Genomic DNA, 23,201 nt, shown 5'->3' on the forward strand with positions numbered 1-23,201 from the left:
CAACCTAAATAATAACACCCAAATTAGATTCCTCTGGATATTTCAGTAAAAAAGGAGCTCTAGAGAGAGTTATCATTTTCTATCATAATGTTTTCACTTGTAAAGGTGCTCCTGCTGTACTTGAAATGATTCCCCCTCACCAATTGGTGCAGCCTCGCTCCTCCATCAGTGCCTCTAGGGGGCAGTGCAGTAGTAAAAACACTTGCCTACAGCAGGCTTGGAGGCATAAGGAAACCCAGTCACCCTGCTGACCACGAAACACTCTCTACCCACATGAGAGAGTCATTCTGGCCACAAAATGCAAATACTTTTATGTTGAAAGTGGTCGGTTTCAAGGATGCGAGTACTTCAGGGGCAAGAATGGCAGAGGGGAGGGGAGGGCAGAGGGAGAGGATTTCTAAGGAACCTACAACGTTCTATTTTGGTGGTAGCCGTATGCGGCAGTCCGCTACGAAATAATTCTTTAAACTATTCACACATTTTATATACTTTTGAATGTATATATATTTCGTGATTAAAGCAATTGTTTTAGGATAGTATTGTATGGGCAGATACTCAGCTAGGGTTATTTTCACCAGAGGATAAAGCAAAGGAAAAATGACATTTGGAAGAACAAATGTGTCCCGCTCAAATCTAATAAAAGTTGTCACATTCTGGCATATGTCCCAGTGTATCTGCAAAAGCAGCTCACCCCACTCCCGTGACGTTCTTTTATCTGCTATATTATCATAAATAAAAACACACAGACATCAACTAACAACATCAACTTTTAATAATGGAAACAAATTGCCATTCCAAAAACAATTTCAGGGAAGAAAAAAATCTTCCCTATAAAAATAAACTCATCAAAATTATAAATATTATAACTTTTTTATGTCTGTGATTTAAAATGCTCCCCTGCAATACTTACCCCTTCATTTAACATCATTCCTGTACCATCACATATCGAAGAGAAAACAGTATTACAGCAAAGCTTAGTTTAATTTAACATAAGAATTTGTACAATGATTTTTAAAAATCTGCGGCCTTAGTGGCCCTTCTTCTTTTACACATCGACAATGCCGCTGCAGTAACCAGTGTTTGGGAGAGAACATCAGTCTTCAAGAACCACGAACTGACAGAATTTCAGTACAGTAAGTTTTCCAAATTGCAACTTGTAGTGCACACAACAATGAGCGAGGTTCTGGAGAATACAGGTCAGGATGCCTATTTTAGACAAATCTACTTCAAGTAAAAAAAAAAAAAAAATTCACAGATGCCCATCAGCTACTACTTTAGGTTCTAACAGTGTCTTAAGCTGAGAAACAAATGCTTCACAAAATATAAGCTTATTGGGATGGGTAATTAAAAGACTAGGTGGTTGGTAATAGTATACTCAAACCCGCGCCATAGTCTGACTAGTAAAACCAGTATAAAAACCACGAAGGCATTCCCTGAACAATAAAGGTAAAGTGTTGGATGACGGCGACACTAAAACCTCATCAATGCGCTAAAAAGAAGCTACATGCAAAACTAAACAAGATGTGCCATACAGATTTTATACCTAGTCTTACTCCCCGCCCCCCTCACCCCCAACTTTCTTTTAAAAGCTTAGGAAGATACGATTGTTTCAACGTGTGTGGCACAGCATAACCAACACTTACATCCGCCTCCAATGAGACAGGTGTTCTCTGACAAATCAGAAGAGCCCCCAAGAGGGAAAGAGAAATGCAATAAAAGGCACAGTTCACTTAAAAGGCAAAGAACTGCAGCACCTTGGAATTTCACAAAGAATCCATTAGGTGTCACCAAGTGTTAACAATTCCTTGGGAATTTATAAACAAAAAAAATTATATCTAGACTAAAAATAGACTGCAAATCCCCCTCTAGAACCACAGCACACCTTTCCCATTGTTTTCAGATTAGCTGCTGCATAAAATGAGGTTATTTAACCTGCTTTAAGGAAGGTTTCTATTGCACATGCATTTCTTTGGTTACCAAGAACATGCACTTTTGTTAAAATATTTCTAGTTGGAGTTGGAAGAGAAGAGACAGGGAGAGGGAAGGGGAGGATGGGGAAAATGGAGGGAGTGACTGTCATAAAGGTGTGCTGTGAGCTCTTTACTGGACAAACCTCCCAGCTACCAATCAGGGGGAAACTGCCGCCCTTACCCGAACTTCTTTTCGGCTTTGAAAACCACCTTGGGGAAAACCTATAACTCGGCAGGAGTCAGCGAATGATCACTGCTCCACCTGCCCAGAGAAGCTGTTCCCACTGACTTTCCACTCCAGGAAGGCAGATCGTGGGGGGCTGGTCCACCTAGGTCTGGAAGACCCACCTGCCTGAAAGAGGCTTTTCCAGTCAGCTGCAGTTACAAGTCCCTCCTTTTTGGTCTAGCTCCTACTTTCTTTGGCTCTGTTCCCACATTTTACTCATCAAGAAATCAAACCGTCCTACAGTGGGTTCAATGACTCAAAACTCAATGCTTTTAACTCCCTTACAAGTAAACATACCTTTCTCTCTCCACTATCAACTCATCAGCCAAACCACCCTCCCTCAGAATGCCCCACCTCTACTCACTCCTTCTTCCAAACCTGCTTTTTACTTTCTTTGTCAAGTTCCTCCAAAATCCTTCACAAATTCCTCAGAGTTCCTAGCTTCCTGTGCCCTTCAATTCACATGGATGTTTCCTCTGATATTTTAAAAAAAAAAAAAAAAAAAAAAAAAAAGACAGGTAGTTTCAACGTAAGACAAATGTTCAGACAGGTTCCTTGTTAAGCTTTTAAAATATCCTTAAGCTTAACATCATCATCATCATCACATAATTCAAATAACTAAAAGAAAATAAGAAAACGAAAACCCAGAGTCCATGCTTCAAAGCACTCTAGAATGCTCCAGATGAGACGACAGATTCACAGCTTGCCGAGAGGTAACACCGCAGTGCTGTAACAGAACAAGCTTGCAGAGTCCCTTACAGAGGATGCCAAACGTGCAGGACGTTGCGTGACCAAGTTTGGAGAACTAAATCTAGAGATAAAAAGGGGGAAACCCTCGCATCACAGGGCAAGAACATAGCCCTCCGAGAAGAAACCTTTGCTGCTGGTTTGCACGCGGTCCTGCGCCACCCCTGGGTGACAGGGAGCCCCGCACTTTAATCACTTTAATCGGGTTTCCACACCTCGCTGAGGGCTTCTTCCAGCTTCTGTCTGTAGGCCGCGTAGCGCTTCTTCAGGTTTTGCAGCTGCTCATCTTCCTCTTTGTCCAAGATCCGCAAGAAATTCTGTAGTTCTGGAAGGCTGAAGGCTTCCCACTGTGAGAACGCAAAGAAGAAAAAGTCCGGGTGTTTAACTCCGTCAAGACTTGGGAACGCTGCCCATGAGCACGGACCATGGACGACGGGGTCGGGGTGTGGCTGCCCCACCCCCGGGCACTCACATCTGGGCGCCTCAGACGCTGTGGTTCACTGGAGCTGAGCAGTGTAACCAGCCCGGCCACCCCCTCCCCTCCCACCCCCACCTCAGCCTGCCCTACTGCCCTCCTGCTCCCCTCCTCCCGGAGCCCTCCAAAACGGCCCTCACGAAGGTGGAGGACTCCCATACCCTGAAGTCCACTGGACACATTCACTCCTGATTTGACACCCAGAAGCATCGGAAACGACTCCACACTCCCTCCAACTTAAAACACTTTCTTCTCTCCACTTGGGAGTCATCACCGTCACTGCCTTCTTTCCCACCTCTCACAAGAAATTTAGTCACTTCCTAAACAGTTCTCCAATCTGCCAGCTTGTCCCCATCTCAACTGCTCCCTAGCACCAGCCACCACTGCCTTCTCTTACCCTGGGACGGCCCCCTACCTGGCCTCCTCACTCCTCTCTTATGCCTGCTTGCCAGTCTGTTCCCCACATAGCCAGCCTGAACACAGAAGTCCCTCATTCCTTACCCACAATTTCGTTATCCATGGTTTCAGTTACCCACAGTCCACTGCGATCCGAAAACATTAAATGGAAAATTCCAGACAAACAATTCATAAGTTTAAATTGTGCATTAGTCACTTAGTAGCTGTCTTGTTTTCCGGACTGACTTGACTGTCACAGTATCCCAGTGCCTGTGTTCAAGTCACCCTTATTTTACTTAATAATGGCCCCAAAGCACAAGAGTAGCGATGCTGGCAATACAGATATGCCAAAGAGAAGCCTTAGAGCGCTTCTTTGAAGTGAAAAGGTATGTATAAGGAAAAAACAGTCTACACAGGGTTTGGTACTATCCAAGGTTTCAGGCATCCACAGGTCTTGAACCACGTCCCCTGAGGATTAGGGGATACCACTTGTACTCTTTGTGAAATGCAAATCTGGTTGTGACCCTCCCCTGCTTAGAATCATTCAATAGCTTCCCTTGGTTGTTTCTGCTAAGTGTGAAAGACCCTAACCTTCCACACACTCACCTTCACTTACTACCTCAAGTGGCTTTGTACATATTCTCTCCTCCTCCACTGTGCCTGGAGAACTGCTGCTAATCAACCTTCAAGTTTCAGCTTAAATGCCACTTTCTCTAAGAAGTCTTCCATTATTTCCTCCCATCCCTTCCCAACCAGGACTGAGTCTGTTATAAAGCTCTCAATGAGCATCGGTAATGCTGCTCACAAAAGATAAAAATTATTTGTTTAGTATCTCTCCTGCCTACACTTTACCCTACACCGCAGCTGTCACACTTTTCACTATCTAGGGCTTTGTCTCTTGCCCTTGAGACTCTGTGTTCTGTCTCTCTAAAAGCACCCAGGACGTAGCAAGCACAAAATAAATATTTGTGGGGTTGGTTTGGACCTTTTTTTTTTTTTTTTTTTTTAAGAGCAGTAAATGTCAAGAAGGGTATGTGGTATCACCCTGTCCCACTCTGGGAGGTTTTTTTCAAACTCCATATTCTCCCCTCCCAAAAGGGGGCCCTGAGTCCTGGCTGAGAATCACAGCCACGGCCAGGGACAATTCTGACGGAGAACCTCCAGGGCCGCGGGGCAGGGCGAAACCAGGAGATGAGCTAATGCAAGTGAGCAGAGAAGGGACGGAAAAAAGACACCCAGTGGGCTCAATGGCAGAAGATTTCCCAGAGATGAATTTTGAGCTTGTTATTAAAGAAAATGAGAAACACGGACTAAAAGAGCAAAACTTTCCGCATTAGAATATTCTGTTAATTTTTAAGTTTTTTTAATTATTTTTTTTTCACATACGTTCTCCAAAATAAAGTAAGTTCCTCCCACTCCCTGACAGCTATAGAAAGTTTCTTCCCTCAATTCAGTTAACCTGAAAAAACGAGAGAAACGAGAACACCACAGAGAGGTCTAATAAAGCAGTTTGGATCAATAAAATACAATGTAAATTTCAAAACTAAGCCGACATAATTCCCTCCCAGACAATGTGGCGTTAATTGCACTGAACTATGTGCAACACTTAAAAGACCAATATGAGGAAAATAAAACACTGATAAAACTATGCTGACACGACTGGCTTAAGCTTTCAGAGGGAGGGTTGCCATGTACCAAACTAAAAAGCCAAATTAGACTCCTGCACCCAGCTCTTTCCCCAAGATGACAGTAAATTTTAAAAACTTCAGAACATAAGAATCCAAAGAAATTTCAAAAAGTCCAAAATCACTATCTTCCTAAAACCTCCTACAGTTCCAATTTACGCTGACATATAAACTTACTATTTAGAAACATGTTTATATATATTTCTAATTTATGACTTAAAATCACCTTTTAAAGTCCTCAGTCCCGCTTTACAGATTTTAAAACCAAGTACTGAAAACATTAGTTTTACCCAAGGTCACGCTGCTAATCTAACAAGAGAGTAAGTAGGAAGCAGGGTCCTGGTTTCCTCACTTTTAACCTAGAAACCCTATTCTCACTACATCACAAAATAGACTATTTACACCATTACCTGGTCCAAACAAAAGACTAAGACCCAGAGCTCGAGAGATTTCCTCAAATGTTTTAAAGTTGACACAGGATCTAGAAGGATAGTCTAAAGTGCTTCTTCCTTCAAGTGAACTGGCCTAAATACACTCCTCTCTGGAGAGAAAATGGCAAATGAATGCTATATATATATGTGTGTGTGTGTGTGTGTGTGTGTGTTTTATATACATACACACACACACACACACACACACACACACACACACACAATTTCTTAATCATCTGGGCAAAGAGGAAAAAAGATTCTACAATGTTAAAAGCCTTTCCTGGTAAAGAAATTGAATTCCTTTTTATTTCCCTTTAGAGCAAATTAGCCTGGAGACTTTTGTTAGTAGCAAACATATGGAGAGTATCAACTTTCAAAGTTCAGCTGGATTTTAGGAATTTGGAGGTAGAAGGAATGAAAATGACTCTTTGGGTGGAGATCAAGTGAAAAATTTTAATTCCTCCAACTCCGAAAATTAGAGACCCATATAATGAGTGCTATAAAAGAATTATATTGTAGACTAACTTTGGGTTCATTTCTAACAATTCAAAAACACACAGAAAGCTGCCCTCCACAGGACGGCCTCTCCTCCTCTCATGAGAGCAGACAGGCAGGCATGCCGACCCCCCACCCCCCATTTCCCTCCCCCGCCCCACCAGTCCTTTTCATTGGTAAAGTCACTAGACTAGAGCAATAACACAGGGTCAGCTGCTCTGTATTGTTTAAAGCAATAATATGTAATCGCTTACCTCTCCAATTTCATGTTCACGGAGAACAAAACTAAGTGTGTCTGTTCTTGGCCCAGCTACCAAACGCAGGTAGAGCGGATGTTCCCGGTCAGAGAGCTTGCAGGCGTAGACTGGGGAAGGAAACAAGGAGCATGTCACAGACAAGAGTATCGAATCACTCCCTAGACCACACACACGCACACGCCCCCCACCACCGACCATCCCTCCTTCAGATTGAGGCAACAGTCCGTGTTACCCTAGCCAAGTCACCACCCTGCCCATCTTGTTATTAACAGCCCACAGTGGAATAAAGTCTATACTATCCTCATTCCAACTGCACAATATAAACTGTGCTTTGATCAAAAAAGAAATAATCTCCAAGAATGAATTTAAATAGTTATTAGTCCCCAAGTGGGGCTTAATTCTGTTCTTCTTTTTAGAAAGAAACTAAAAGAATCTTTAACCCCTTTAAAAGCAATAAAAATATATCATCCAAAGAACATGATATCAGAACTCTGAAGATTAATTGAGAATTAGCAGCCACAAACAAACTAAGCAATCAGAATACAAGCTCTGGGGGCTTTAAGCAGCTATATGTGTCTCATGCTACACACAGACACACAGTACTGGCATTGCGTGAAGTGTTGAGATTTGCCAGCCACGAGGGTAGCATTTCAACAGGGTGCTATTACGGTCAGACAGTACAGCTGAAATCCAGGTGACCAGGCAAAGAAGCTGGCAAGATAAAAATGCCGTCTGGGCTTATGTACATTATTCTGGCACTTCTGGATATAGCCGCCTTGTAAGTGCAGACTTCCCTAGAGCTATAAGCTTGCCTACACTGCCGAGCCTATGGCCTTGAGGGTAGGAAACTCAGCCTGTTCACCGTTGTATTCCGCAGGGCCCAACCCATGGTACGTGTTCAAAAAATGTGTGCACGCCCAGCAACTAGCTGGGCTCATCCCCATGCAACTGAAGGCATTCCTACCATGTCAGTTAGTATATTTTCTTCTAGAGCTGCTTTAGGCTTCACCAGAAAAACTAGAGAAAGTGTAAACAGTTGATTGCTCACACACACACCCCATTTTCAAATTAGCACTTAGTGAATCATTCAGTCACCGTTGTCCACCAACGGTATCAATTTCTGCTCTAGTATCTGACCTGGGATATGTTATTCCGTTTCACGCAGTAAGTCCATATTCTCTTTTTATCCACTGAATGTGGATATTAAGTTCAGACAGGCAAACCTCAGACCACGTTATTTCATCCACTGTATGTGCCTCTGGTGGGGCTGGGTGCCAAAATGCCCCAATGTAATGGCCAGTGAGATAAGCTTAAGGAATCAGAAGAGACTGGGGCTGGGTCACGTACATCAGTAAGTCTGACATGTGTGTGGTAATACGCATGTGCCTCCCCATCCTCAAGGTCTTGGAGAACTCCAAGTCCCCCAGGCCACTCCATGTTCAGATGCTCATCGAATGTGGAATGTGCTATTGAAATTTTCAAGCAAAGAGGATTCCTTTTTTTTTTTTTTTTTTTTGTCCTAAAGCACATTAAAATAAAAAATGATTGGAAAAAAATAAAAACAAAAAAAAACAAAACAGGAAGTTCTGGTCAGGATGGCAGAAGAGGTAGACCCTGTGCTTGCCTCTTCTCATGACTACATCAAAATTAAAATTACAAATAATCTACAGAACAGCCATCATTGGGAGTTGCCTGAAGTTTAGCTTAACGAACGCCCTACAACTAGGGACACACAGAAGAGGCCACCTCAAGGCTGAAGAGTGGCATAATATAGACAAAAGTTTCAAAAAAAAAATCAAAGCTCTCCCCCCATGCACATCTCAAAATCCTCCATAAATGCTCATCACACACGGATGCCTCTGAGCTCCTCCGATACACAACTATCCAACTCAAAACCATGGACGGCCGGCCAGGAAGCACTAAGCACATGCCATGATCACCATGGCTTCCAGCATCTGTCCCTTGCTAATGAGAACAAAAGACATAAATAAAAGCAGAGACCATCTGCATGCTAAGCGTGGCAGTGTACCTTGATCTTCCCTGTGGCAACGCTTATAAAGTGCAAACTTGGCAGGGCTCTCGGTCACGAGAAACTTTTTGAGCAGGGCCTCGATCACTTCCCCGACAGTGTTCGTGCTGCTGATGTGAAGCGTGTTCGTACAGCCATTGCTACTGGGAGCGGGTTTTCCAGAGTTGGGAGAAGTCTGTGGAGGTTTGCAGAGTTCCATCTGTACTTTAATGAAGCCAGTGTAAATCCCATTTGAATTCTGAAGTGGGAAAAAAAGCACACACTTAGCTGGGCTGATAGTGGCATTTTAGAGAAAGACCACATCAAAAAAAAAAAAAAAGAAGAAGAAAAAGAAAGGTAAGGGGGAAGGTGGGAAGGGAAGGGAAAGAAGGGAGAGAAAGAGGGAAGAAGAGAAAAATCAACAACACTATCCCTATCACCATCGCCACTCTCAAGACAAAGCGCTCTATCGATCTATCCTCCCCAGATCCCTCCCTCTCTCGCCGCTCCGCTCCCTCCTCCCTCTATCTCCAGTCTATCTCCTCTCCCTAGAAAAGAAAAAAGGCAAAACACTCTTTCTCTTGTTCCTGTCTTTTACAGCTCTGTGGCAGAACTTCACTAGAGATTGCCCCTAAGGGAATGACCTCAGAGGGAGGTTAACGCACCCCAGCAAAGTGCTTCCAGAGGCAGGGTCTGCAGGGCAGATGTGGCCATGGAAGACGGCAGCCGAGGAGCCCCAGCCTCACACAGCCTCACACGCCACTGGAGCAGCATGTGAAAGGTCAGCGCCCGCTGGTGAGGTGGCGACTGCTGGGGCAGATGCGAGCCAAACCACAGGCTCATTAAAGCTTGGGGGGCGAAGTCGAGGCTAAATGCTCAAAGGAAACGACCCCTGCAACTGATGACCAGCTATTACACAAAAAAAGGCGGGCCACAAGCAGGACTTTGAAACTGCTAGGTCGAGAAGGAGTGCACAGTAAGAAAACAAGCCATTTTCGATCCTACTGGCTATTATGATATGCATAGATTACCAATTTTTCTTAAACTCTTTCATAAAACGTATATCCCGTAAAGCACAGGATACATGCTGCTGCTTTTCAGGCCCCTCAAGCAGCAGTATTTGTAAAACAAATTCAAGTTACAGTGTGAAGTACAGATATTAATAAGCAGTTGTCTTTTTTGTTTTAACATGATACTTATGTCATCTTCTATATATACACATGTATTTTAACAGCTTTAGTGAGATAAAATTTTTATACCAAAAAAACCTGTACATATATACTATACACAATTTGATGAGTTTTAGCACTTGCCTTAATTTATGGTAGAATTATTATTTCTTAGTTGCCAAAAGTAGTAATAACAATCTTGTCTTCATTTTTTTTTGAAGGTCAGTATATTTAGAAAAAAAAATGATTGCAATGTTTTATTTAAATAAATCCACAGGTGTTATATAAAAAAAAAAAATGACACAGTTAAAATAGAACATTAAAAACCTCCTTTATGGTCCATTATTTTTCTTCCCTTCCACAGGATCAATTCACAATACTAATTCACTTGTTCAGTCTTGTGGAGAGTATTATATAACTTTTAAATTTTTTTATCTTTGAAACTTGGCATCTGTTTTAACCTCCACGGGCGAGGGGTGTAATTTTTCTACTTTGATGAAAACTGTGTTTGAAAAAGGAGGAAGACACATACATCCCTGCTGGAATAATGAAGAATAACCACTAGTCTATCTGCCCTCCTCCCTACCTGGCAGACTCCCACTGGCGAGGGACCGACCCTTTATCACGAAGTTGATATTTAAGAGCTCCTCCCCCAAGGCCACAGAATTCAGCAGGGCCTGTTCTAAACAGGTCGCCCTGTTCTTTGTTGAACTCTTGTCAGTTCACAGTCAATAAGCTGAGAGGCGGGGGTCCAAGCGCTCTGGAACCTGGCACCAAAGGATGGCAAGTGCCTCGAGGAAAGTCACCAAATGGGTGGGCGAGGCAGACGCCAGTCCAGTTTAGAGGAACATGAATACTCTAGAGTGCTCTGTCGCCGGCTCTCCTTTCGTGGCCACCTGGCCCTGTGCTTTCCCATTCTATACCCTCAGCCCGCACTGAGCTGCAGTGTTAGCGCAATGTTGCAGAAGTCTGAATGAACGATGTGTAGGAAGCTGAATATCCATACCTCATCTTATTTTGACAACCAGCTAAGAAAAAGTCTCAGCTCAATTATATCCCAATCCATTGGCACAAAACCCTTTTCCTGATACTTCCAAATTTATTTACACAAAACTTACCTACAGCCTTATTAGAACCTGAGGTACTACCTATCTGTTAAATAGGCAATGATTATACACAATGCTAAAAATCCTTTAAGAGGAGCGGGTTCCCACAACAATCTTTTAAAAGTTAACTTCATTTAACATAAAGCTTCTTCGAAATACAGCTTTAATTTGAAAGAGGCAGAAACATACCATTTTCCTGTCCTACCTACTTTGCCCATTAAACTTTTGCAAGTGTGATTCGGACGTTTTAAAACATACGGATAGACAGTAATACCAACAACTTATATTTGTTTTTTGCCATCGATCAACCTAGAGTACTGCAGGTGCTTACCAAGGTCATCTTCAACTTGTCTGTGACTGCCAGGTTGTACTTATGAACTTTCTCTTTGATTTCCTCTTTGCTGAGGTGATTGTGGGTTTCCTTCTCTTTCTCCACATCCTAGAAGAGAAGCCATGCCAAACATGAGCAATCATAGAAAAATGCACATAAGCCAGAATTCCTGACACACAAGACCACTATGACCACCTCTGGAGCACTTTACCTTGAAACCCTCCCCTTCTCCCCCTTCTCTTTCCCCTGCCCCTCTCTAACACTAACCCTAATGGAGGGGTCCCCAACTCCCCCACCGCCAGTCCATGGCCTGTTAGGAACAGGCCGCACAGCAGGAAGTGAGCCGCAGGCAAGCAAGCAAAGCTCCTCAGCGCTAGCATCACTGCCTCAGCTCCACCTCAGGTCATCAGGCATTAGATTCTCATAGGAGCATCGGTCCCTGGTGCCAAAAAGGTTGAGAACCACTACCCTCAAACATTCACCCCCTCTAACTTTCAAACTCCCCAGGTTCATCCACCAATTATGGTTCTCATTCCTTCAGACTCCAGTCTTCCTGAGAGATATATCAAATAAAATTAATATGTCAGTGGCTGAAAGCAATACTTTATTAACTACTACTTTGCAAAACTATCTTTGCTAACTTTCCCTTCTGCAAAAACACCATGACCTAAGAGTACTTGCTGCATTGGCTATTTCCATTTTAAACAATATTTAAAGACATACCAAAAGCTTCTCTTTGGCAAATTTTATGACCTTTATGATATTTATAGCTTTACGATATTGTACAGAAGTTAATAAATGTTAACTGGCGCTAATCACTGACCTGTCGAGTTATACACAACTACCAGAGGGTAATTTATCTTCCAAAAAAAAAAAAAAAAAATCCTCATGTCAAGATGCAAATAGCCAGACTTCTCCTACCCACCCACTCTAAGCCCTGCCTCTCCGCTCTCTAGAGGGGAGTTAAATGCTCTTATCACTATGAAGAATCCACTAATGGTTTAAAAAAGTTCAACCAATGTATAACATGATGCCATGACCAATGTGCCCACAGCCAGCCAAGCTACTGTGACCCAGTGAAGCCAGGTTATATCAGACACCTGACTCATATCACATTTAATTCACCCAACAACCTAACCAATTAGATATTACTCCAGTGCTAAGTAAATTAACCTGCTCATAGAAACTTAATTCTGTGGCAGTGATGGAACTTACCTGAAGCCAAATCCCAAAGTAACTCCGACCATTTACTAAAATCATTAAGTATCTTCCACAGGGTGTCCTCACTTGATCCTTCAGATAATGAGCTAATTAGCATTCCCGTTTTACAGACAGGCACACTGAGACTCAGAGGTCAAGTGGCTGTCCCAGCACAACTCAAATAATTAAGAAACCAAGCTCAAATCTAATCCAGGTTTCTACTAAGTCAAATAAGCAGGCGTCCACTGTTCCCACGAGGGTGTCTGAAAGGTTAAAGAAAGGCTGCATAATCAGATTCGAACCTGAGTAGCAGCTCAGAAAAGATGAAGGGATCTGACGATCTTCAAGACAAAGAGAGGAAGAGCAATTAAAGTCAGATGATTTATCCCTCCAAATAAAACCTTTGAAGAGGTGCTGCTCTCCCAGCCAAGATAGGTCACGCCATCCTCACAGCTGGAGATGTCCAAGCATCTGTTCCCATCTACTCACTGTGAGCTACTGTTACACATATACACGCTTGGAATGACTACTACAGAACCTGTGAGAACACTCTAAGAGTATAAAACAGCTCTTGATCCACTCAGGTCTCAGGTTCTTTGATTTCAGATCCGGAGAGGGGTCTGCTGACTATAAACTATCTCAGTAACTTTTCAACTTCGGCACCGTCTTGGTGAAGTCTGACAGGTCGGCAGTAGAGAACTGGAAAAATATCAGCACAAGATAGTATGATCCTTCCCTAACTAACATCAGGAGCCAGCCTCGAATTCCCTTGGGAGCATTCTATCTGCCAACGTAAAATCCCCAAGCAATCTTATTTTTGGTGTCACTGGCTGGAGGGGAGGGGAAAGCTGCAGATTGAAATAACTTTTCAGAAGCTTCAATGACTATTTCCAAAGAAATTTAAAACACATAAGGCATCTCTCTGCTCACCCTGCTCCTTCCGATCTATTTCGTAGGGGTGGGGGTGGGGGTGGAGGTGGGGACAAAGGGTGCTGTAGAAAGTGCCCCATTCCAGCAAGACCTGGGCTCTAATCCTGAGTCGGTCACCAATTAAAACCCATGGGGCTTACTAACCTCTCTTAGTCTGCTCCCTCATTTTCCATCAGATAAAAGGACCAGAGTAGATCATCTTAAAGGCCCAGCTGGATAATCTTGAAAAGATCTAATGCTCTTCTCACTGATGTGACCAATGGGGCAAGATGTTATCATTTGAAGAACCAAGGAAACTAAAGACTCAGTATTAAAACCTTACAAAATAGCTAACTGTACAAATACTGTAGTAGATATACCCCAGGGGCTTACTAAATAAGAATAGAGAAGTCTAAGAATGAAGAGAAGATGGGGCGATGGGAGCAATTAAGATCAAAGAGCAGGGTCGAGTCCGTTTGGTCAGTTCTTTATTATTAAATATATTGGGGTAACACTGGTTACATAAATTTCAAGTGTACCACTTTGTAACACAACATCTATGTCCTCCACTCCGTGCATCACCATATGTTTGACTCCCTTTACCCTTTCCCCCCTCCCCCTCTGGTAACAGTCATTCTGTTGTCTATATCTATGAGTCTCTTTGTTTGTTCTTTTGTTGCTTTTTGTTTTAAATCCCACATACCAGTGAAATCATACAGTTCTTTTCCTCTTCCGTCTGACTTATGTCACTTAGCACCAGTGTGGTCAGTTCTTAACTACAGGTTTGGGTGATGCTTACTGGACTTAGCATCCACCCTTAGGCTCCTCACGTCAGCATTCCCAGAAAATGGAGGAAAATCAAAGGAGAAAGCCAGTCTGGGAAGAGAAGCATTCTCTAGATCGTCCACAAATGGATAACTGAGACATGCTTGTGTAATAACCTCTCATAGAGATTAAAAACCCAGGAAACTATAGGGAGCAATAACAGAAAAGAGCTGGACCCAAGGACCTTCGAGATCCCTTCCAAGTCTGAACCGTCAGTATTAAAAGATCAACTGGAAAGTAAATCTCAGAGAAGCACCTAAAACCTAAAAAGCTATGATCCTGTTTTTTTGTTTTTTGTGTGTTCTTTTTTTTTACTGAGATATAACTGACATACAACATTTTTGGTGTACAACATAAGGATTAGATATATGTATATATTACAAAATGATCAGCATAATAACTTTAGTTAACACCCATCACCTGTTTATTTTTTCCTTGCAATGAGAACTTTTACGATCTACGCTCTGATGTGATCCCATATTTATAAGTCGACTGATGCAGCATTTGCACACCAAGGCCACAGAACCAGGCCTGCTCACTGACTAAAATATTTGCTGGGCTTCTGCTGTGCACCAGGCACTTGCCTGACGGTGGGGATGTCACCTCCACTCTCACGGTGCTCACTGTCCATCACAGGCTGAGGAGGAGCGAGGACTGTCAAAGAAAAAAGGCTTCCAAAATGGTAGCCGAGCACAGTTTCTCCAGGCGGAGGAGTGCAGCCGCAGGGGGAAACACACCGGAGTCACAAGCTTAGGCCCTGGAGCGAAGGACAGTGGTTTCTTTTAGTGTCAGAACTAGAGAGTCTCCCGATTTGGAAAACTTCCAAATTATTTACCCCTTTAATAGAGACCCCCTTTCCTCGAACATAGGGAAGAATCCTCCAGCCCTTCCTTCAAATACATTGCCTTTGGGAATACAGCTGTCTTAGTGGGAAGGAGGAGAAAAACATGGAAGCCAGAAGGGAAAAAGTAGGTACAATGAGTAGGAAGGCTGAAGGCAAGGAGAGGGTTTAAAAAAAAAAAAAAAAAAAAACCTGTGTGGCGGGGCACTGATAAAACAGCATGAACATTAATCTGTGATCGCGCTGGCGAGGAGAGGAAAGGGCATGGGCGCAGCCTGCGAGCGCATCGGTTACTGTTCTTGGCAGCAGGGGGGGAGGCGTGCGATGCCACCACGCCTGGGCGTGTGTGTTTGGGAAGTCGCAAGTCATCTTTTTTTTTTTTTTTATAAGCGACTATTCTTTTATATTCCCCCAAATCCTCAAGTTTCTCAGAGGGAGAGTTCTTCCACGCAAAATTACAAACCTCGGACTCCTCTCTCACATTTTCATCCGGCAAGTCCTTGAGGGCTGCTCTTGGGTTTCTTCAGTTCCTGGGTGGGGTCACACTGCTGTTTTTTTTCCACCGGTGAACTTTCTCATAGGGGACACGCCCTACCCCACAGACACACAGCAATCCTCGTGCAGCGTGGCCCAGGCTGTGCTAAAGGAGTGTGGCCTAATCTCATGTTAAAACGGTTCGCAAATTAAGATCCTCCAAGAATATATACTTCTATAGACATGGCCAAAGGGTCTGGGAATTATTTATACTCTTTCTTGCTAACTTTACTGTTTCTAAAATTATGTCAAAACTTTAAAAAACATTTAAGTTAAAAATACAACAACTATATGTATATATAAAACAACTGGGAGTGGCTATGTTCAAGAGAGGGAGCGTGAAGAGGAATGTGACTGCCACTCTCTGTTTTAGCCTACTGAAGGCTTATGGGCCAGGGTTTGGATATACTTAGGTCTGAAGTACAGCTCTGCCACGTTCTAGCTGTGTGACCAAAGGCAAGCTATTTAACCTCCCTGAGTCTCAGCTTTCTCATCTTATTAAAATGTGCAAACCAACACATACTTTATAGAACTGTTATGAAAATGATACAACCTATTATTTGACTATTTATTGCCTGCCTACTGATGCATGGCTCTGTGCCAAACACTTAAAGCTAGGGAAGATAGCTGTGGTTCCTGCCTATTCTGCCTTTTCTTGGCTGACAACTTAGGTTTGTCTTATCTCCATCTAATCTCTTTGCTATTTTTTTTGGGGGGGGGCGAGGGTGTCTTTTTTGGAGGGGGTTGCATCACAGACCTCTTTAATAAATAAAACTACTGACCCTTTTTAAAAAGTGCAAATAGCATAATTCTCTGATTGAGTGGGAACAATATATGCACAGCGCCCAATGTCAGGGGCATGACATACTCGGCATCGGTAAATGGTGTCATCACCTCGCCACCAGCGGTCCCACAGCTTTCACATGGAGCTGCTGGAGCTCCTGTTACCCCTGGCCAGGTTCAGGGTCCAGCCTGTGCCCATGGAGAAGGGTCAACTTACCAGGCTAACAGGTGCTTTCTCTAAGTGAGGCTAGATTCCAAACTCATGGATACCTACTTTTCATCTCATTTCCAGCTGTGGAAAAACCCCAGTGTGATGTCCCAAATAGAACTGGGTACCCCGTGCAATACAGACAGAACACATGCCAGTCCTGCATTGTGTACAGAATAAGACATCGAGCACCCATCATCCTAAGACCACACTTCCTTGGAGCGGAGGGCCCTGCTGCAAACGCAATTCGGGGATAGCTCGAGCAGAATGGAGCCTTGGTTTTGGTAATGACCCCATGAGACATCTTCCTTCCCAACTCCATTCCAACAGAGACACCAAATTAAGTATTGTGTGCTGCTTGCTGCTGGGTTCTCACGGCACCAGTCTTGACCATCGGCTGGGTGCCACGTCTAGAGACTCACGCTTATCTTGGTGTCTGGCCATGGCAAGCTGATTCATCTTGGCCATGCTAGGATTTTTTCCCCTGCCAGATGAGAAGATTTTTTGAAATTACAGGATATAGAGTCAGGGCCCCTTTCCATTCATGTGAGGATTCAGGGGCACATCTTGCCCAAATTCAGCTTGTAGGAAACTGTTCTATGCACCCACTTGTTTGCTCTTCATGTTTTCTAATTGTAAAGAAAAAGGAAGGGGAGGGATGTAACAGCCCCTCATTTTTCTTGTATCACTTATCTCAGAGTAGGAAAAGTAAATGGAAAATTGGAGGGCGGCTAATGGGACAAGGGCAAGGACAATGCACACAGCACTGCCGAACAGGAGGGCACCATGTTCCCAAACAGTGCCTCACGGGACACCGATTCTCCAAGATGTTCTACAAACAGAAAAGGCACTTCTCTTTCCTCCTCCTCCACCTTCCCCATCCCTTAGAGATTCCCAAAGTATTTTAGAATGCTAAAGGCTCTGAGAAGCCCAGCAATTAAGAAAACTGTAAGCACACAGCAAGAAAACTTTGAGAACAAACCTAATGATGTTGTAACTGTGGCATTCATTATTAACAAATGGCACATTATACAAAAACAGATATTTTTTCTATTAATTATTCACTTAGTGAGTGGATTCTGTATTCATTAGGAGATATTAGCACACCCAAACCACATCTGCTGAACTTAACAATTTTAAACAACCTCTTTATCCCCAAGGCTACTTGTTAAACAAAAAAGAGCAGCAGAAGGGAGTCTAGGTGGGTATTTCAGATAACTTCTAAAAAATGGACTTCAAAAATAGAACTAGGCAGCAACCTTATAAGGATGCAACACTGCACTAGCCTTCTCTCAAATGCACTTGAGCCTGAGAGAGAGATCTACGTGTGCCATCTAGTGCCTTTAAATTTTTCCAGCCTTATTCCCTCCTACCATGTACAGCCCTACCACTCGGCCACGCTTAACTCTCAAGTTAGGAGCACTCCTAAGAGCACCACGTGCACCCCACCCTGCGCCTCACCTGGCGATCCTCCCATTCAAAGCCCACCCCACCCAGGAAGCTGGCCTACCCACAACAGCCCTCACCCACCTCTGTCTTGCAAACCCCAAACCCCTATGCTACTCCATCAGGGCAGGTTTCGCATCCACAGCACCTTCTACAGTTTGCTGTTTCTATGTTTGCTCCTGCCTCCAAACAAGCAGACAGTGTTTTTAAACCTCCATCCTGAATACTGTGCTGGAACTAGCTCCACACTGCGCACGCAGGAGGGGCTCCTTCCTTTCTGACTGATTCTATCTGGCCACAGAGCCCGCAGCTACAAGACTGTGTTTACAATCAATCCTCTTTTGTCCATCTTATCAATCTGCATGAGGTTTTTTGTTTGCCTCTCAAAACTAGATGAATCTGCAAGGGCACACAAAAGGCCTTTATAATACCAGATACAGAGCTTTATACGCTTCTGTTATCCATCTGCACCATCAAAGAAGAGAGTCCTTCAAAGCATGCCCCTTAAATACCCTCGCACACCCGGGGCAGTGGGAGCAGGCACAGGCCCAGCATGTTAATAAGATTAATTGCAGTTGTGATACACATTAAAAGAGTTTCATCTGGGCCTCCCATGACCTCACTTTTCAAAACCCCTGGTTACCAGTCCGCCATACCCTATATGGTTGTACTTTGAAAACCGGGTCGCGTGCCAATAGTCAAACAGCCACTCATTTGTTTGGAGCCAGAAAACAAACTTGGAGGTGGACCAGTCTCCCCAGAGTGCCCCAGCTTGAGGTCCCAACCTCAAGGCATACCAGATTACACTCAGAAATCCCAGTGACATGTTTTCAAAGGGAGTCAATTAAGATGCTATTCATTTCTGAAAGGTGATACATTTCACAACTGGTTTTAACTTTCTTCAAATTCTAGGTGAGCTAGGTAACAAAGAAATGAGAGATTATTAGAGGCCTCAGACCCAAGTACAGCCAAATCCGGCCAATCGGCCTTGATAATTAGCAAAAGACTGTGGCCGAAGGTGAGTCAGCACTCCCGCCTCAGCCTACCTCTCCTGAGGTCTCCATCAGAATGGAAGCAGCAGTGAATTCTCATGTTTTCACAGGAAAGCATGTCCTCAAGTACTCGGCTCCCATGGTTATTAAAATAGAGCACCGGACTATGGTCCCTTCCAGCAGTGAGTGTTCTAATACCCTATACCAGCGGTCCCCAACCTTTCTGGCACCAGGGACCGGCACTCCTATAAGAATCTAATGCCTGATGATCTGAGGTGAGCTGAGGCGGTGATGCTAGTGCTGGGGAGAGGATGCAAATACAGATGAAGCTTCGCTCACTGGCCCACTGCTCACCTCCTGCTGTGTGGCCCAATTCCTAACAGGCCACGGACCAGTACCGGTCCACAGCCTGGGGGTTGGGGACCCCTGCTCTATAGCATCTACAACACTACCTTAATCAAGTACCTACAAAAAGTCCATTGGGTATTATGCAAATTAACTGGAAAAATAAATGAGACTGTGGCAAAGCCAGGAGGGAAGTTATAACTGACACTACAACGCCAGGCAGTGACACAGTGCCCAGCCTAAATTCTAGATTAAACATCTCAATGCTCACAGCTCTAAGGGTCATCCAGCAGCCCCCCATTTCCTTCGGCTAACAGCAATTACAACTATGGCTCTGGAACCACTGTCCACTACTTCGGGTTAGCCCAGGGATACTAGAGGCTCTTACGAAGGTCAGAGTTTGGATGCCAGGCCTCGGGACCACCTTATCCTTTAGGGAACCTTTGAACCTTGTCAGAAGGGGGGGTTCAGAGAAAGGAAATGAGCAAGCTCATTTGGAGGTGAGCCAGACAGGAAGCATGAAGGAATTCTGCAGCAACCACAGAGGAGGCAGGTGGAGCCCATCTGGGCAACTCAGCAAGCTCGGGGTTCTCCAGCCCCACTAATGTTAGGTGAAAATCAGGGGCCTTGCAAATAAATGGAGTTGTCACCTTGCCAGCTGACACCTAAATTGAACAGAACACGGAGAGTCTCAAGAAAATTAGAAATGTCTGTAGACCAGCACTCCAAGAAAAACTGTCAGAAGCAAGCTTATCCAAATATTATCTCTTATCTTCTTCCTTGCCAATTATAATCTGGAGTCTAAATAATAAAAGATTGAAAAGCGACTTAAGGTTCTACGTTTTCAGGCAACAAAGAGTTAAAAAGTACAGATGACGACTTACTAGTTCAGGATGACAATGTCCAGGGACACAACACAATCACAGTAACTCCTTTAAGGCCTGAATTCGTAAATCCTCAGGTATTACTCCTTGCAGTGTCACTAATGCACTAGTCCCAACACACCTGCACAGCTTTCTCGCACACCATCCGAGGCACAGGGATGGCGCCACGGGAGTAGGGAGAGACTCGGCAGTCCTTCTAAGCCAGGTGTCCAGATCATGAATGTTTTTTTTTTTTTTAAATAGACAAACTTTTAAGTCTGAGGGGGCCACGAGAAGTTAAGCTGTTTTATAGCACTCTTGTTCCCATTAATTCAATCTATCCCCTCTTCCTGAATTCTCCTCCTCTCTTATACTCCACTCAAGATGGCTCTTTTGATTAAGTCTGTTCGTAGCCCTTAAAAGGCATGGCTGAAGTACCAAGTGTACAAGGGTTCATTCTTCTGCCACAGGCAATACATGAAGAATAAAGACAGATACTCGTATACTGCCCTCCATTCTCAGAATTACAATGATATGTGCAGAAAACAGCACATGCAGGGCACACATATCCAGCTCCATCCGCCTCAGTAGCCATTTCTTTCACAAAGGCAGCCCAAGGTGTTGGTTTTATCTGAGGAATCACCTTCCTCCTTCATAAGAAGGAGGTAAAAGGACTCTGGAGTCATAAAAAGATGTTAGAGCAATTCTGATAAAAATCAGGTACCTTGAAGAGCTTCACGTAAGCAATTTCCTTCTAAAAATGCTCTTTTCTACAGAAATCCTCTCCTGCCCTCTGCCTTATAGATGGGGTGAGAAACACAAAAGTCACGAGGAGAATGTCAGGGACATAAGTTAGTCAGACAGGGGCTTGGGATCAATCAGGTGACACACAAAGAAAGACCAGAAGGGGAGAGGACCAGGGGAGCAGACCCCCTACTAGAAGAATGCCCAAGGGCCCGCACCCCTGGCCCGCCCACCTCCCCCGCCTCACTGAACCAGGCCAGGGGCTCGCTCCCAGCCCAGACCTTTGAGGGTTCGGGCTGTGTCCAAAACAAACACTTGAACTTTATACTTAGAAGGGAGGAAAAAACGTCCTTTCGGTACACCTCCCCCTTCTGGCTTCCTTCTCCTTTCTGGTCCCTCTTCCAAACCCTGGCCTGGAAGAACTAGCCAGCCCAAAGCCCTGAGGGGGACAGAGGCAGGGAGGAGGGTGGCAGCAGCTGCTCTTAGTGAACCCTATCATCACCAAGTTCCAAAGTGCCACACCCCTCACAACCTGACTTGGAATCTTCACAATAACCCTGGAACTGGGTACTACTATTATCTAATTTTGCAAATAGGAAAGTGGAAACTTACGAGAATTAACATGCATTAAGGTTCCTACTCAGGTCTGTCTGATTCAGAGCCAATTAAGCCAAGAAAGTGGGAGGAGAGTACCTCCGATGAGGACAGGGGACCCCAGGTTTGCACATCGCTGGCTTCTGGAGGGTTCGCAGTTTTGATATACAGTATTCAAACTGAGTTTTGGAGGATGAAATACTAACACAGCTAGCAATTTCCTAGGACATTAGTAATCCCTCCAGAACCACAGAGAATTAGTTTAAAATTTAGAAACCATATGCCCAGCTTTTAGGAAATAGCTAAATAAATACCTTCAGATCTTAAGAGGGACCGTATAGTAGCTGTTAACATGAAGCCAATAGAAGAGTTTTTTAACTGGAAAAAAAAATCCAAGGAGAAACTGTATTATCAAGTATGACAAACTATGTGCCTAAAGACTAGAAGAAAATATTCTAAAACATTAGCAGTGTTTATGCCTGATTGGTGATGTTTGAGGTGGTGTTTTTTCTTTCTATACAACTTACAAAATTTTCAAAAACTTCTCCCAAGTCTATGACTGTTCATTGGTATGGGTGGGGGGCGGAAGTGGGGGAAGTTAAATCTAGGGAGAAAAAAATGACTTTCATGCATAAAAAAATAAATTTACAAACCAGCCTTGGAAACAAAAGTCAACACAAAGCAATTCGACACTTGGCCAGAATAACTGAACATGCTTTGATGTGTCTACAGCCCTTCATGGGGGGAGCTGCCCCCAGATAAACAACTCCGCCTTTGAGAACAGAGGCACCGATGTGGCAAAGCTATCCTCTACTCTCCTTAAGGCTTACAGCCAGCTGCACTTATGATGTTCAATATATGGAAATTTCTAGAGAGCAAACCAGAAACCTCCCAGGTAAAAACTGGCCACTGTGATCCAGGATATAAAAACGGCTCCCCTAGCCATTAAAATATAAAAATAAAAAAAAATAAGACACACTGCTATTACCAACAATTGCCAAAATAAAAGGTAAGTTGTTTAACATCACCCTATCAGTTTGCCAATTTAAAGAAAACAGCTACCCTCCAGTTGCCCTGGAAATAGACCTGCCAGTATTTTTTTTTGTAATTTACAGCAATTTAAATTTTCTTTTTTGTGCAGGAGTATTTGTGTTGCTTGTTTAACCTGAAGGTTCACACACCCTCCAGCTCTGTTTCCCTCCTGGCATGCACAGGAAGTCCAAGGCCCAGGAGGAAGTGCCCTCCCGCCCCACCTTTCCTCAGTGCTGAGGGTCAGCGACCCAGCCAGCACCACCCTCCCCCCACAACCCGGGCCAGGTCAGCAGAGAAAGCGGGCGGGGGTGGGGCGGGATGCAGGGGAAAGAGAGGGGCAGCTCAGCTGAAAAGCGTGGACTGTAAACCTGCTGAAAGTAAAATGTGATTTGTAGTGGAAGAAAGAAGGGAAATTGAATTTAATTTAATGAATGTATTAGCGTTAGGGGTCTGAAACAAACGTGGATCAAAGTTGTGTGGATGCAGCTTCAGAGCTGTGTTTCACTAATGATCTGGACAGGAAGCCAGTAGCAGGCTCTGACAGAGGAGGGCCCGCACAGTATTCCACACAGGATGTACGCCTGCTTAG

The 23,201-nt window shown here is 43.9% G+C and overlaps 1 protein-coding gene across 2 annotated transcripts in view; it reads right to left on the bottom strand.

Moving 5' to 3' along the window:
- Positions 1-749: 749 nt before the first annotated feature.
- Positions 750-23,201, bottom strand: part of RASSF3 (Ras association domain family member 3) — a 65,805-nt gene continuing 43,353 nt past the window's right edge. The window contains exons 2-6 of one of the 2 annotated variants that reach the window (XM_016139907.2): positions 11,297-11,404; positions 8,712-8,949; positions 6,680-6,789; positions 3,159-3,290; positions 750-3,007 (exon numbers count right to left, since the gene is read on the bottom strand). In XM_016139907.2, coding sequence (XP_015995393.1) covers positions 3,002-3,007; positions 3,159-3,290; positions 6,680-6,789; positions 8,712-8,949; positions 11,297-11,404 — 594 coding nt within the window. In that variant the 3' untranslated portion in view covers positions 750-3,001. Of the gene's footprint in view, positions 3,291-6,679; positions 6,790-8,711; positions 8,950-11,296; positions 11,405-23,201 lie in introns of both variants that reach the window. The other variant, XM_016139906.2, reaches the window with a different exon arrangement.

Source organism: Rousettus aegyptiacus, unplaced genomic scaffold (genome assembly GCF_014176215.1).
Source record: "Rousettus aegyptiacus isolate mRouAeg1 unplaced genomic scaffold, mRouAeg1.p scaffold_m13_p_2, whole genome shotgun sequence".
NCBI lineage: Eukaryota > Metazoa > Chordata > Mammalia > Chiroptera > Pteropodidae > Rousettus > Rousettus aegyptiacus.